Source organism: Ciona robusta, chromosome 11, assembly GCF_009617815.1.
Source record: "Ciona robusta chromosome 11, ASM961781v2".
Classification (NCBI taxonomy): Eukaryota; Metazoa; Chordata; class Ascidiacea; order Phlebobranchia; family Cionidae; genus Ciona; species Ciona robusta.
Window position 1 is genome coordinate 5735054 of NC_143245.1, and position 15842 is coordinate 5750895.

A 15842-nucleotide genomic window follows, 5' to 3' on the forward strand; every position below is an offset into this window, starting at 1 on the left:
TTGCAAAACGTCAAATTATTTGTTATTTTGTGAGTTATTTTAAAAATACTTGTTATTCTGTGGTTTAACCATTGCTTATATATATATGAGCAGAAGTATACTAGTGGTCGATTGCTGCTGGGATTAAAGACATACGAGGGTAGTGATAAATTATAGTAAACATGAATTCCACGGTTACTGAATCTTCACGACCGTGTTGGTTAGTTGAAAAAATTAAAAAACAACGATCTGTGGTCGCATGTAGGCAATGTATAGTTCAGAAGACGGAACACATTTACCCCATAGGCATAATATCCAATAAATATCCGAATCGTATTTTAAACAATTAACAGCGGTCTTATGAGAGTCGTGAGGATACAGTTTTATATTTCTTTAAATGTTTTTTTTTTGTTTTCTACCAAATTCGACGAGAAAAAACAATAACAACAAAAAGGCGTCCTATCTACCTCCACATTATATTATACAATGAGCAATGCTAAATGCGATTATATGAAATATTGTGGTGTACGAAGTAATAAAGACATGCCAATAGATTAATCAACTTGTACTAAGTAGTGTGTGGAGGCCTGTACAACAATGGACTCCCACCGTAGGCCTACATTTGAACAAGCACGAAAGTAATTGTCCCCACCGTCGAAATGCATGTAGATAACACAAACACAAAACGAAAATTATCCAGTAGCCATTTCGGAAATTAAAAACGCAATTAAAGGGCTGAGATGTTAAATTCATAATCCGACTCTTTTATCTAAGATTTCTCCGATCCGCTTTCGATCGACATGTGACCTGAATTAACGTCAACGCGCAAGCATCATTTGTGGTTCAATGCGTCGACCCATGAAAACAATAATTTGGATTAATTGTATGAACATGCGCGAGGATCGCATGCACACATAAAGAAGAACGTTGGTTGGTTGTTGATATTAAAACTCCATATGTTCCCATTCAATTCCCTGCAACCATCTGAAGACTTACACAGACGACATCTGCAATGGTAAGGCTTGTTTTCAATAGGAATAATTTGGTGAAAGTATAACAATAGCAGCAGCGGTTTTGTTTGAACAGAGTATACTAAACAAGTTAGTATACTATGGTTTAACAGCCACGTCTTTTATTCAATAAATGTTAACATTGTTTTATAACCGATTTTTAACAACGCGCCCTAAAATTGTAAAACTTTTACGTAATAAGTATGATTTACTTTAAAAAACCCTATACCAAAAATAATCACTACTAGAGGATTTGTAAATAACTGTTTTGCAAAAATAAACCATAAGAATAAATATTGAGAATTACGAAGTGCAAGCGTATGAGTGGTTATATATTAAACAACTGTTCTGTATGTACAGGCTGGAACTTTTCGCCGTATTTCTGTCTCGCAAGAAGCCAGTTTTACCCCAAAGGATCATGGTCCAATCTGTGGCAATCACCCTATTCCAATCCATACAGTTAAAAAGGTAAACGTTATGATATACGAATGGAACTTACTTTATTCTAGCGCGGCCGAAAAACGACAGTCGTTATAACACGGGTGTTCTGTTTTAGGACCTCGTCAGCTTGCGAGTTAAGTATGTTACTTTGTAAGTAATTGTTTTGAGTTTTTTTTTTTCATTTTTGTATGTGTGGCGGATAATTTTGACAACCAATTAGTGCCCACTGGGTTGGAGCAATTGCAATTAAGTGTCTTGCCCAGGAATCATGTATAAGCATTCGTAAAATATTCTACACAACAACTTGCAGCAAACTATTGCATGGCATTATCCAAGTTTTATATTAAGCCGGAAAATAATTAAAAAAAAACTATATTTTTGATGTATTCGCAACTAGGCTTATAGTATTGTATAGAAAAGTCACCTAAATGAAATACAAACGATCCACCGAGTAAGGTTTAGCGCCCACTTTACCAATTATACTCGTGTTTCTGTTTTAACCAAAAGCCACGTTGTCTGTTTTAACCAAAAACACTCGTGTTATAACGACGGTTGTTGTGAAGATAAATAAGTTAAACGCATTCTTTATTCAATTTTAAGGCCGAACGGGAATTGAATGAGACTCCGGAACGAAGACAGGCAGAAGTCGCAAAACTTAGGGAAATCATCGAAACAAGGTTCGTGCTGGTTTGTGTGAAAGAATATGAATATAAAAGAGTCATTATTGCGGCCCAGTGGTTATTAATAGTTTATCTTCATTGACGGTTTAACAAAACTAGAAAAAAAGGAATCAGTTTCAGAGTTTTATATTGTACATGAAATCATCGTATATCTGTAAGAGAAATTTCGTATTGAAATTCGTATTATTTGAATGTTCTTTGTTAAAAGGGACGAGAAAATAAAGTTTAAAGATGTCCCATCTTCCCCCATCCTGCTTATGATGTTTTGCGATGTATATTGCCTAAATAAATACGTCACATTGGCAACAACAAGCTTCGAGACTATTAATCCCGGGTTTGGGATCGTTTTATTTCACACGGCGGTCTATACTCTATTTATAACGGTTTTAGCACCAAATCACAGATTTTAATTAAGTGATGTGAAGCGTCCCGCTAATGCTGTGCTTGTGATGTCATAAGAGGATTCTGTAACGTCATAAAACGGAATGCTGATTTCGAAAAAAACGATTAAGTCGAAATTGAAATAGCAACGTTATCTGCTTAGTTTTCAAACGAGCAATCACCAGCAAAAGCTGGGATATATTGATCCGATTGATAAAGCGCTTCATAAATTCTAGCAAAAAAACAATGTATAATATATGGGTTAAGATAGATACCGTTATCACATAATATGTCATATTTCCTGATTGTGTTTTTTTCTCAATTAACAATGCTTTTATAGCGCCGCGAGGATACGGTCATATAATTCAATTTTTTTGTTTACTTCCAAATATAGGACAAAAAAGGGGAATGTAACCATTGCTGCGGTTATGAGTTGTGTACGTATATATTTTAAAATAACTCGTGCACAGAAGATTATACACTTACCGATCGGTAATGTGTTTAATACACTTGTGATAAGGTATTTTTCCCAAGGACACATACGCCTACAATGAAAGCAGCGTCGAGCATTGAACCCAAACTCTTATTTGGTCTTGAGTCAGGCGGACTAACCACTGTGCCACATCGCCGGCCGAAAACGCAGTTATATTATTCGTTTAACCAGGATAACTTTTATCTTTATGTTTGTAAACAGATTTCAAGAAGCGACAGAAGAAAACAAAAGTGAGGCGACCGGGGTTCGAACCCGGTTCGCAAGCACCGGTGATGCCGAACTTATCAAGTTTTTGCGAGCGAGAAAATTCGACTCCGAGAAGGCTTATCAACTCATGAAAGGTAATTATGACGTTGAAATACATGACCCACAACAATACAAAATTAAACTCTAATTTTGGTACTGTAGCAAAATATCAATCTAAGGTATAGGCTATATATTACCCCAACATATACTACATAAATAGGGTATACGGTTTAGTTTGTTATTTTTCACGCGAAGGTTACGTAAAGTACAGCATCAAGCACCCAGACGTAGTGAGTGACGTGAAAGCGAAGGACGTTCGCCAATGGATGGAAAAAGGACGACCAGGCGTTTTACCTACCCGGGACTCCCAGGTAAGGGCGCAGTGGTTATAGAGCGTTCGTCCCTAGGCCGGAAAGATACGTAATCGAGGCTCGAGGCTCGACTACGCGAAAATAATTAAGTTACATCAATATTTTCATTTACTTAAACGCCCCATACTTTATTTATGGCATCAACAACAGTTAGATCAGGGAAATATGACTTTTTATAATTTATTTATACATTCATACTACCCACGTGTGCGGTCTCATAATATCTTCCCAATATTCTAACAGGGTAGAGTAATTCTCTTCTTCCGTTTGGATGGCTGGGACCCTGAAGATCTTCCATTCACTGAAGTCATGCAAGGTTTCGTATACGTACTCGAGAAACTGCTGGAAAGTGAGGAAACTCAAATTAATGGGGTTTGTCTCGTTGAAGATTTTAGTGGCTACACACTCAACCATGTGTCCGCTGTTGGAATTAATGAATATCGTCAAATGATCGATATGTTGCAGGTAAGTGCAGAAATTGATTTTAATTTCTACAGATGAATTTATGAATAAATGTAACTTATTGGCCCTCGCGTATTGGGGCAAGTACAGTGGTTATATAACACAGGTGTTGTGTTTCATACACCTTGTCGGCGCTAAGAGTTACAACTTTTTAGGTTATTAAAAGTTCCTAATAAATAACTGTGTTGATATTCTAACCTCTTTGTTTTTCCTCAGGGATCTTTTCCATGTCGTTTCAAAGGCATTCACTGCATTCGACAGCCGTGGTTTTTTGCCAAGGCTTTCGGTATCATTCAACCTTTTCTGAAAGCAAAACTCTTTGAAAGGGTAAAGGCTTTAGAAATATTTGTGTAGCAATTGGCTGATGTATTAAAACCGGCCGTGGAATAACGGTTGCTTATATACCGTTAGCAGAACGCGAGTCACTTAAATAGCCTACATGTGGTATATAACGTTGCCGAAGCATTGACTGTGCTTAGGGTAAACCAAAACGGCCAAAAAGGGCTCCAGAAATTTTGTGTAGCAAATTGAACGAGAAATTAGAATGAAAAGTTATTCCATCTTCCCACACCCTACTATAAAATCCAAATATCCTGATCGTGGTTTAAACAACTACCAACGGTCTATGTCCCATCACGCCCCCACCCGGCTATAAATTAGAAATTAAAACTTACACTTTAAAGACATTTACATCTTTCAATCAGATCCACGTACTCGGTGAGGATCTTGAACCGTTCTACAACGAATTCCGTAAAGATATCTTGCCAGAAGAACTTGGGGGTAGCGGTTCTGCCTACGATGGAAAAGCTGTTGCAGAAATGGTGTTAGGACCGAAAACGGTAAAAAGGAATTAAATTCATATAAAAATATCTTATGAATTTTATTTATTATCGCGTGGTAGACAATAATAGTTGTTATAACACGGGTGTTTTGTTTCATACATCCCGAGCCAGCTTACGAGTTACCACGTATGCAACTTTGTACGTAATTATTTTTTTTCTGTACGGCTGACAATTTGGACAGTTTAGGAGTAATCACTGGGTTGAAGTAAGGAATTTTAATTAGTAGTCTTACCCACGATGGTGGCAGTATCGAACCAAATATCCTTCGACTGCAATGCGAGCCGAAGTCATTCCAAATATGTAACGTTATAGCAAAAGGCGTAAAAACAACTTTAAATTTATATGAAGAAAAATTAATGAAGGTTTTCTTACCTATAGGAGGACGAAGACGAGGATACGGCATTGTAATTGGAAAGATTTGATTAATATACCTGGTTTCAAGCGTTATTTCCACCCTACACGTTGTCTGTACACATCAGTATTCGTATTTGTCGTCTCGATATATACACACATTCCTGAAAATAAATGTTATCCTGTATGTACCACAAAACACGCGAAATTTTCGTTTTCAACAAGTTTTAACGCAATGCTTCTACAATTTTCCGATTACAAAGACATTGTAAAAAACACACCATGTAGAAAAACAGGGGACAAGACCTGTTTTAAACAGCGTTAAACACAGTAACATTCGGAATAGCAGCCATAATAGATTTTTAACACCAGTCCTAATTTGCTGGAAGCTATAAATGGAAATGATTTTTTGAAAAAAAATAAGCTGGACGTGTTTTGGACCTTGATTATACCAAAATTATGGGTATCGAAAAATAAGAAATTTGTAATTTTTTTGAAAAAGGACTCTGTTTTAAAGTAAAATCAAATTGAAGATAGCAAAATTCAGTATCAGTTACGAACAAAAATAACTACGGTGGGCGCAACGAACTATTTTCTTGAACATTTAGGATTGTGCAAAAAACGGAACTGGATTAAAATTTGCAATTCAAGGTATTAGTGACCAAGTAGCGTGACCAATCGAATTAAAACACGGCTGCGTTTCGAAAACTTTTCAGTGATGCCCAGATTCATTTAGAGCCTGCATAGACAAAGGACGGTTGGAATGAAAAGGCCAAAAGCGACCATAATTGGCATCACTAAGCTTCCACTATCCTCCGCATAAGGATCAGCAGCTGGAGGTCCGGATTTCAATTTGCTCTTCCGGCTCGATTGAGTTTTGGAGGTCTTTCTCTGCTCCGGTTGATCTTCAGTGTCTTCACTCTCGTCATCTTCAACTGGCTCTTCCTCTTCCCCTGTTTCCTCGTCTTGGGATGTCGGCCGATGTTTTAACTCCGGGAGTTTTGGGACATCTTCAAACAATAAAATATAATATTTATAAAATTTAAATTTAAAAAAACAAATAAATAAAAATAACTGCTGTTGTTATGAATATGACAGTCCTTCATACACCTCGTGCATGTTTATTAGCCACGTATGTAAGTTTGTAAATGGTTAGTTTAGCTTTAGCCAAAAGGACTCAGGTTTGAGGATCAACACTGGCAGTCTGGCACCATTGTGGACATATGTGTCGTTGGGCTGCAAGTCATGTGCAACTTTGTGGGTAATTGTTTCTCTCTGTATGACTGGTAATTTTGACAACGCATTAGTGAACGCTGGGTTGGAGCAATGTCTGTTAAGTGTCTTGCCCAAGAACACATACACCGATCAGTGTGAATGTCGCAGTTGAGCATCGAACCAGGTACCCTTTGGTTAGATGCAAGCGCCTAAACCACTGAGCTGTGGCACCGGACGTCGAAAAAACTTACTTGTTACCAAAATTGATACTGATTTTTCTGTTTAGTGTGCCTTAAATAAACTTAATTTCAATTAACTTAGATACGAACTTTAAAAGAAATAAGAGCCAAAATAACCACATATAACAGCTTGTTATGCATATTCTAGCGCTAAATATACCGAAACTGATTCTAATCTAATTTTTGGCTTCCTAGACTAATAAATAATTAATATTTTGGCTGAAAAAATTTAAAATTCGAGTCTTTGTATTTTTGTGAAAATAGGCCATACATCACATATGCATAAAGAGAAGTATAATTTATGAATAAATAATGAGCTTTGTGAAGCAAATAATACTTCTTCTAGTATGAATAAACCTTTTACTGCAATAGGCTAGAGCTTTATGGGTATAAGCATTGCATTATTATAATTGATTAATTGTAAACTAATGCAGCTAAATATATATATAGTGTGACAAAAAGTAACAAATACGGTATTTTATAAAATATATACTTTTCTGACTTTATTATTGCCCTATGTGTTCATTTTTTTAATAAAAAAATATATATAATAAACACCCACAAAGTAACATACATGGTAATTGTAAACTGGCACGAGAAGTATGAAACAGAACACCTGTGTTATAACGACTATCATTGCCCTGCCACACAAGGATAAATAAGTTATATTTATTCAATAAAACAAGCATACCTGCCACTGTACCCTTCATCAGATAGAAGGCACATATCTTCGGGTTGTCTGCAGCGCCCTGGGTAGACAAAAATAATTTTTTTAATAATAATAAAATTAATATAGACTGATAAAAATGTATAAATTTCGCAAATTTTAGTTCACAATAAAGATTTAGATTTCTATTTTTTTATCAATCCAGATTTTATTTAGTTTGCAATTTGCCTGAAAAACGTATGTGTTTAGATAAATTAGACATTCTGGCGCTACCAATACTATAACATGTCTAATTCGAATAGGACATGGTTTTATCTACCTGTTTTTGAAAAACATAGGGTTGATGGGAACAATTAGAACACAAAACATTGGAGATGACAAGGAGACAAATGGGTGAAAACTGGACCAAAACCAAGCTGGTTATATTTATAAAAATCTATCTATTCTGCTTGTGTGAGTTCTTACAGTGTAGCACGGCATGGGTCCTGACATCTAGGTGAGGGTTTGCCTATTACCATGAACAACACATTTGGAGACCGCTGGGGTTCAGTGTCTTGCCCGAGGACACATAGGCCAGCAATGGTAGCAGCGAAGAGCCTTGAACTCAATACCTCTCTGGATTAGAGCCAGGCTAAGCAACTGTGCTACGGCACCGGTCGCACACCTTTACAAAACAGCTATAGAAATACCTTCATAAAATCAAGTTTCAGAACCCCATTGAATGTAGAAAACTCTCCAGTTACGCTAAGTTTTCCTTTCTTAATTGAAAGTGGAATAATTTCATCATATGCTGTGCTGTGGCCCACGAGGTTAAAAATATCAAGGTCTTGAACAATGGAATGGTCGTTTAGTTGAACGTTGAAAACCTGGGGGAAAAAAGATCTAAAATTAGTGGGGACAATGCATAGGCGAAAGTTAGGGGTGACAGATTGATTTTTTGGTATTTTTTTGTTTAAAACATATATATATATATATATATACTTTAAAAACTTCTTTAAAAATTGTTGATTAATTATGGTTCTATGTAAAACTAGTCACGTTTCTGGAAAAAAAAATTGATTTCAAATTAAAAAAAAAGATTTATTGATTTAAATACCTTCAGGTTGGGTCCATAAAAATATACTTCTGCAAACTTTAAGACCAAAACATAATCTCCGTCCTTTTGTACTGGGATGTTGTAAGAAAATGTTGAGTCATGCCAACGCTCCGTTTGGTACAAGATATTGTCACTCGGTGGTGCTCTTGTGACAGTTTGTCGACGCCCGTAATCGCTTTTTGTCCCAACTTGTAAAGGATCACCTCTGTGGTATAAAATACATTTTTATGTTGACAAATCTAAATATATATAATATATAAAAAAATATAAAAATTTTATATACGTGTATAACTTAGCTTTTAACTGCTGAACATAATAATATAACCACTAGCCCCTGACCCTCCAAAAAGCACCCCTAACCACCAAACTCTAACTTTGCACTAGCCTAATAGGTTTTATGTACGAGAGGATTCCTCACTAGTATCTATAACTGTTATAATAATGGTGAAACTTCTTCTAAAATAACAACTATTTAAAAGGATTTGGCACTTGTGAAGAATCCTCCAGTAGCAGAATAGGCTGGTGAGAAGTGTAAAAGGTTGGTGGTTAGGGGTTGATGGTTCGGGGGTTAGTGGTTATAGGGGTTAGTCTTTAGCAAATAAGGTGGGGGGATTCTTCACTAGCACCAAGGATTTTTTCAGGATGAGTTTTACCAATTTAAACTCACAAATAATTGATTCCAAATGAGTCAACATGGCTGTCACCTCCACAGTTAACAGCATACACAACTTCTGATGCAGACACACTAGAAATTGTGCAAATTAGTGTCAACAACAATAAAATGTCTACCGCCATTCTGCTGAAATGAAATATATTTTTGTATAGAAACGTACCATGTAATTTTTTGGCATATATAAGCGCTACAAAATCGTTGGCAAACTTATTCTATTCACTTAAAATGAGCATAAGCTGTTTTGAGACATAACTGCGAAAATCAATTATACAAAAAAAAAGACTTTCTTTTTGGATTTAGACTGTAAACACCTAGAAATTCAAATTACAATTTCATCAAGATTTTTATTAGTGGTGGTACTTTTAAAGAAAGTCTTACACTGCCAATGCAACCCTTTGGAAACATATTTAAAAAAACGACTGAAAAATACGAAAAAAACTAACTTTTGAATTTTAATTACCGCAAGATATACACATTCAATTACTCTACAAAACAGAAAAAGTTATTATTCTGTCTTTAGAACTGCTTTAAACTATCATGCTACATACGTTACCGGCGAAACAGCAGTTATAAGAAATGCACATGCTGAGTTACAAGTGTTCGCGTGGCATCATACGTCTCGCGTCGAAGCAAAACAATCGAACCATCAATCAAATTCATATAAATCACCAACGCAAAAACAGATGCTATCAGGGACGCTTGCATTTGGTCAAGTGCTAGCAGCTAGGCGTATTCCTAAATATTAAATATCTCATGATTTAGTAATATGTTGTACATAAAATGACATATTAGGGAACTGAAATTTTGTTTCATTAACTCATTAGATCTGTCTTGTAAACCATCATCAAATCTCTTCAATATTTCTGTTTACCAATGCATATACATCAGACTCTGATACCGATAGATATTTTAGATTCCAGGTGGCATTGCACAGTTGAAGTCCTAACATCTCTAGTATTTTAAATGTGCTGTGAAGTGAAATGTTAGTTTAAAATGCACTCGCATAGGTGTCAAATAGCAATTCAACGTGTCCGTTTGGTGTGAAATCGCCGTGTCCCTTATATAGCTACAAATGAAGACGTTTTGTTGGCCTGAAACTTGTTTTCAGTGTTGATAAATGAATTTGTCGTCAATTGGCTTACCCAAGGACACATACACCCACAATGGTAGCCGATTAGCAGAAACGAGCCTTGAACGCTTAAACTGTTGGTTTGAAGCGCGTGCGCTATAACCATTGTGCTACGGCGCCAACAAGTGCCAAATTAAAAACATCGCTAGAGCTTTTCTTCCGGTAACCATGGACAAACTTGTATTTTATCGTGCAACACTGGCCCACTTGTTATTCATCTGGCAACACTGGCTTTAATCCATTCATCTTTGTTACCCTATATTTAACGTTATACTCACTGCTAAAGCATAGTCGGTATTCAAGTATTTACTTTATTAGCAATACCCTTGAAATACAAAGCATTTATCCGTCATAGAAAACCAATAACGTATCTGTGACGTCACTTTGGCCTCTGGAGCCAAAGTCCCCACATTCGTGGGGATTCCCCTTATACGCGAATGTGTTCAACCCTCCGACGCACATGGCTGACGGGCGACATCCAATAGATCTGCCAAAAATATCAAAAGTATAGTAGGGTGGGGTAAGATGGGAGATGTTTTCATTCTCTTTCCTCGTCTCATTTGGCAGTAAAAGAGGTACTAGAGTTATATAACCGTTAATTAATAGTAGGGAGGGGTAAGATGGTTTTGTAATCTATTTTCTTGAGCCATTTGATAGTAAACAAAGAACATTTACAGAATTATATAACAGTAGCCCCGCCACTCAAAGATAATGGGTAAAAAACGATTAGGAAAGATGGCATTAAGTGCATGGTATTCCATCTTACCCTACAGTACTTTATATATCGTATGCACATCAGTTGTCCACACATACTTACTTAACACCGGGGCACAATGCGCTTGGAAAGCCCAGGTTACTGTAGGCTAGAAAATGGACGAAACCAGGTATGAACGAGCTTCGTATACTTAGTGGGATCGAATTGTTAAAAGACGATTCCCCCTTTATAAAACTAACGGGAACTGCCAGAGTTTCGTTTTCATTGCTGCACGATCTTTCGGCGTCCACTATGACGTAACAAATGGACGAATGAATGTAACTTGCTTTTTTCTCGCGTGGCGGGAAAGCGATAGTCATATACAAAAGTTTTAGAAAAGTACATATGAGGATTTAAGTTAACGTTAGGTGTCTTGCTTAAGAACACATACGTTTACAATGGTGGTGGCGAGAAGCCTTGAACCTCTAACCCCCACATATCATATATAAAGTCAATAATTACCGTCAACGGTTTCGAGTCGGTTTGCCAGAACGCGAAGTGCTGCTGTAATTTCAGGTTGTGTTATCACTCTACCAGAACTTTTTGACAACAATACGTATCTGTGACAGTGAATTATTTCACTTGATTGATAATAGCGTCAGTGTTGTCTTCCGTAATAACAATTCGAAAAAAATCGGAACATACATTTTCTACAACTCATTACGAGAATCAAATTTTCTAAACAAAATTTCCTTCCGGTAACAATTTGCGCCATTTTGGAAATTTTGTTACTCGGAACAAAATTAAAAACATTTTGAAAATTTTAAGGCAAAAATACATTAGAGTCCTTACCCGACAACTATATTCCGTAACGATCCACTCAACAGATATTCATTGTTCAGGTTATGAGTATTTCTGGTCTGCCAGAGAGTTGTTGAAAAACGTGTCGGTGGGTTGGACTGCCACGTGTTCGTTCTCTATGATGTAACATACGTCAGTGAACAGAAAAACAAAGTGTATGGCGGGGTAAGATGAGACGTTTTTTTCATTTTATTTTTTTGTCCCATTTGGTAGTAAACAAGGAACATTTACAGAATTATATAACAGTATAGCCCCGCGACTCTACAACAGCCTTGTTAATTGTTCAAAACACGATCAGGAAATGTGGGTTTCGACGTCATGCCTTATTATGCCATAAACGTGGATATTTCTGACGTCATGCCTTACGTCATAAACGTGAAAAAACACTTGTGCTCCACTTGGGTCTCTAGTTCCACTGACTTGGTTGGCAATGTATGATAAATACAACCTGTTGGTCTGCAGCGAACCTCTTATAGTGGTCACATTTCCTTGGCCATCGGCTCCCATATTGCTTGTTACCTGCACAGGCACCATTATCTTGCATGTGACTTCTTTATCTCAGAAAATAGACAGTCGTAATAACATAAATGTTATTTTTCACACACCTCGTGCCCGTTTACGAGTTACCAACTTACCACATAAGTAACTTTATTCGTACTTGTTTTTTTTTTGTACGGCTCACAATTTACACAACTCATTGTTGACGAGCCTTGAATCCGTAACTTCTGGGCTAGAGGCAGGGGCGCTAAACACTGTGCCACAGCACCAGACATTCATTCATACCTTTAACTTGAAAGAGGTGATCAATGTAGTGTCTTTTATCCACACCAAAGCTACAAAGGGATGACCTTCGTTCCAAGACAAAATCTCCACTCCGTCCGGCAGATATTTTTCTCCGTAAGACAAATACGGAGATAACCTTCCGCCATTGATGGAGTATTGGATCTGAAGATGTAAAAGTGTAAACCGTATCCTCACGACTTAATCACAATTTACCCTATAGTATGCTATATACACATACATTTTATTTTTCTCTTTGAAAGCGATAACGAAGATCATATTATTTAAACAACGATTTAAATCTAAAACGACAGTCGTTATAGGTTATAACACGGATGTTCTGTTCCATACAGCATACGAGTTACCGCGTATGTAAATTGTGGGTGGTTGTTTTTTTGTATAACTGACAATTTAGACAACCACTCGGTTGGAGCAATTGCTGTTGCCCAAGGGCATATACGCCCACAGCGGTAACGGCAACGAGCCTTGAACCAGTAACCTCCAGGATAGAGACAGGGGCGTTAACCACTGTGCCGGACGATTGATGTTATAATCGACTATATCGTACCCTGTTGCCGGTGTCAAAAAGATCGCGTCCTCCGTCAGTTATACACGTTCCTCTTGTACCTCTACAATCATATCTGTATCTGTAAAAGCGTGGAATTGCCGCCACCATGCGGTCTGTCGAGTTGATGACGCTCGCCATAAAGTTTTCAACAACATTCACATGTTTGTCTAGAAATTATATTAAGATGGGGGTAATATGGGACATGTTTTTTTCTTGCTTTAAAATTACAGTCGTTATAAACTTATAACACCGATGTTCCGTTATACACATCACCCATCCATCGTGTCCGCTTACGAGATACCAAGTATGTAACTTTGTGGTTGATTGTTTCAAATACAAACAACAATTAAAAACCGCCATGTACGCCTCACCTGGTACTTTCCGCATGGGGTATCCATGCTTGAACAAACCATGTAAAGTGGTATGTGCATCCAAAAAGTTGTTGGTTGTCTTATATTGAAACCTTGAGTGCTGTTTAAGTTGGTTAAGAGGCGTCTCGTTTGGCACATGCCATATCATGATGTTCCTTGACTGATAATTTAAAGTTCGTCAAATATTATTAAGTTTTTTTACCATTATTAATGAAACTTTAAACATACCTCAATATTAAAATAACCAGGATTTTTGAAATCTTGTGACGTCACTGATTCAACGTTTCCGAATGACGTCATGCTCTCCCATGATGTAAGACCTTTATAACATTTTTAGTAAGGATGAGAATAATGAACATACTTTATCTTCGCGTGGTGGGAAAACGGCGGTCGTTAAACACCGATGTTCTGTTTCATACACCTCGTGTCCGCTTACAATGGTAGCAGCTAGCCACGAGCCTCGAAACCAATAACCTCTGGGTTATTGACAGGCGCGCTAACCACTGTACCACGGCAACAAACAAGTGACTTTACTGACCCGTATAATTCACATTCCCTTCTTCACTTGACCACTTATCACCGACCGTACAGTTTCCCAAAATATTATTCTCGTGTATACTGCCCACTAGCGTCCAAGCTTTATCGTCTGATGACGTCATATCGCAATAGGTCTGTAGTTTGGAAAATGTAATGACGGTTATGTTTTCTTGGGAAATGTTATGAAAGCTATGTTAATATAAATCTTATTATTTACTTGGTATATGGTACCGCCTGGCGATTTTAAAGAGTAGACACCATCGTCAGAAATACCCGATCGTTTTACTCGTGTGCAGGTTGAAGCCGGGTTTGTCGGGCTGCCCAAACTGGGCACAAAACCTGAAAAAATGTGTTTTTTTAAATTTATCTGCAAGTTTCGTTCTTTCTTACCTGGTCCGTGCGGCCCGACAGCTCCAGGCAGTCCTCTGGCCCCTTGTTCGCCCTAAAATCAGGTAGTAATACAATTTTCTATGACGTCACATTGCTTTCTTTGACGTCACAATACTTACCCGCGGCCCCGCTTTTCCCGGCGGTCCTGCTGCACCACGTGACGATGACACACGCTGGAGACAGAATCAAATAAACCACTTATGACGTCACAAGCAAACCAAGTTGATTTTACATACGCAGTAACTTTCAAGCGGGAGGAGGTGTAAGAAACAGCACATTCGTGTTATAGTAATGTGGGGAAAGATGGGGCACCTTTTGCATGTAATATCCAAATATTCTGATCGTGTTTTAAACAATTAACAACGGACTATGGGAGACGTGAGGATACGGTTTTATAATTTTTTGTGTTCTTTGTATACTACCAATTATAATTAAAATATAAAATGAAAAGGTGTCCCATCTTCCCCTATCCTGCTTTATAACGAATTCCGTGTTCCCGTGCACACGAGGGTATAAGTTAGACTGATTCATTCATACTCACTCCGTTTCCATCTTCGCGGCAAGAACACGAACATGTTCCCATGTCCAATGTATGGCAGTTGATATAATGCAAAATGCAAAGCATTAGGATAACGTATCTAAACATTATTTCTCTGCCTAGCTAAAACTGAGTACGAAATAAAGTTAAAAGCGTCTTATTCCTGCTGCGTACGATGTATAAGGTAATTGTTTTTGGTAGGAGACGCCCTAAGGATGTATAACAATAATATTTTCGCAGCCAAGTCCGGAGTATATTCTAAAACAGCCATACATGCTGTATAATCAAGAAATTGCAACGTTTCGTTTAGCTGAAACACTAACGCTATTCTATTCGGTTTGCGCCTTGGGGAATACCGCAAAATTCCAGCTTAATCCAAAAATCCCACGCCGTATAATCTTTTGTTGTGTATACTCGCGCAAAAATTAGAAAAAAGTGTTAATTAATGTTAGAAGTTTTATAGAAGTACTTGTTTAAAAAGTGCTGCATTATAAAAACACTTCGTTATTTTTTGGTAAACATCGTACAATTAATTATATAATTATAAGTTGTATTATTATATTTAGTTAAATGTGTTAACACAGCATAAAAACCGCCTAACTTCCGTTTCCAAACTAACGAACATTTTTTGATTGATTAACTAGTGAATGTTTACAATTTAACACCCAGACCAGACCTGAAGTTACGCGTGCCCAGTTATTAGAGCTATGCTCTCTTGTTAAACGATTTGAAGTTTTAGCCTAAACAAACGTATGTCGTTTTCCCAGTAATAGTAAAGGGTCAATTCGAGATAAATCTTAACAGGAATACATTTCAACGCATCGAGAT

General features: G+C 37.2%; 3 protein-coding genes across 3 annotated transcripts; 1 reads left to right on the forward strand and 2 right to left on the reverse strand.

Moving 5' to 3' along the window:
* The first annotated feature begins 763 nt into the window (after positions 1–763).
* On the forward strand, positions 764–5455 carry LOC149728720 (retinaldehyde-binding protein 1-like). The gene is made up of 9 exons (XM_089888303.1): positions 764–994; positions 1350–1457; positions 2031–2107; positions 3186–3325; positions 3486–3601; positions 3845–4066; positions 4280–4390; positions 4768–4902; positions 5284–5455. The coding sequence occupies exons 1-9, from the start codon at positions 992–994 to the stop codon at positions 5311–5313; spliced, it is 942 nt and encodes a 313-aa protein (XP_089744429.1). The 5' UTR covers positions 764–991; the 3' UTR covers positions 5314–5455.
* A 9-nt stretch (positions 5456–5464) lies between these two features.
* Positions 5465–9764, reverse strand: LOC149728721 (malectin-B-like). Its single transcript, XM_089888306.1, has 5 exons — positions 9141–9764; positions 8474–8678; positions 8067–8243; positions 7402–7459; positions 5465–6266 (listed from the first exon to the last, which is right to left on the reverse strand). The coding sequence occupies exons 1-5, from the start codon at positions 9266–9268 to the stop codon at positions 5989–5991; spliced, it is 846 nt and encodes a 281-aa protein (XP_089744432.1). The 5' UTR covers positions 9269–9764; the 3' UTR covers positions 5465–5988.
* Positions 9765–10572: 808 nt separating this feature from the next.
* Positions 10573–15193, reverse strand: LOC149728722 (uncharacterized). The gene is made up of 14 exons (XM_089888286.1): positions 15018–15193; positions 14596–14649; positions 14477–14528; positions 14304–14425; positions 14088–14220; positions 13778–13869; positions 13550–13709; positions 13179–13345; positions 12614–12775; positions 12197–12349; positions 11822–11946; positions 11492–11589; positions 11093–11279; positions 10573–10762 (listed from the first exon to the last, which is right to left on the reverse strand). The coding sequence occupies exons 1-14, from the start codon at positions 15120–15122 to the stop codon at positions 10618–10620; spliced, it is 1755 nt and encodes a 584-aa protein (XP_089744412.1). The 5' UTR covers positions 15123–15193; the 3' UTR covers positions 10573–10617.
* Between the last annotated feature and the right edge of the window lie 649 nt (positions 15194–15842).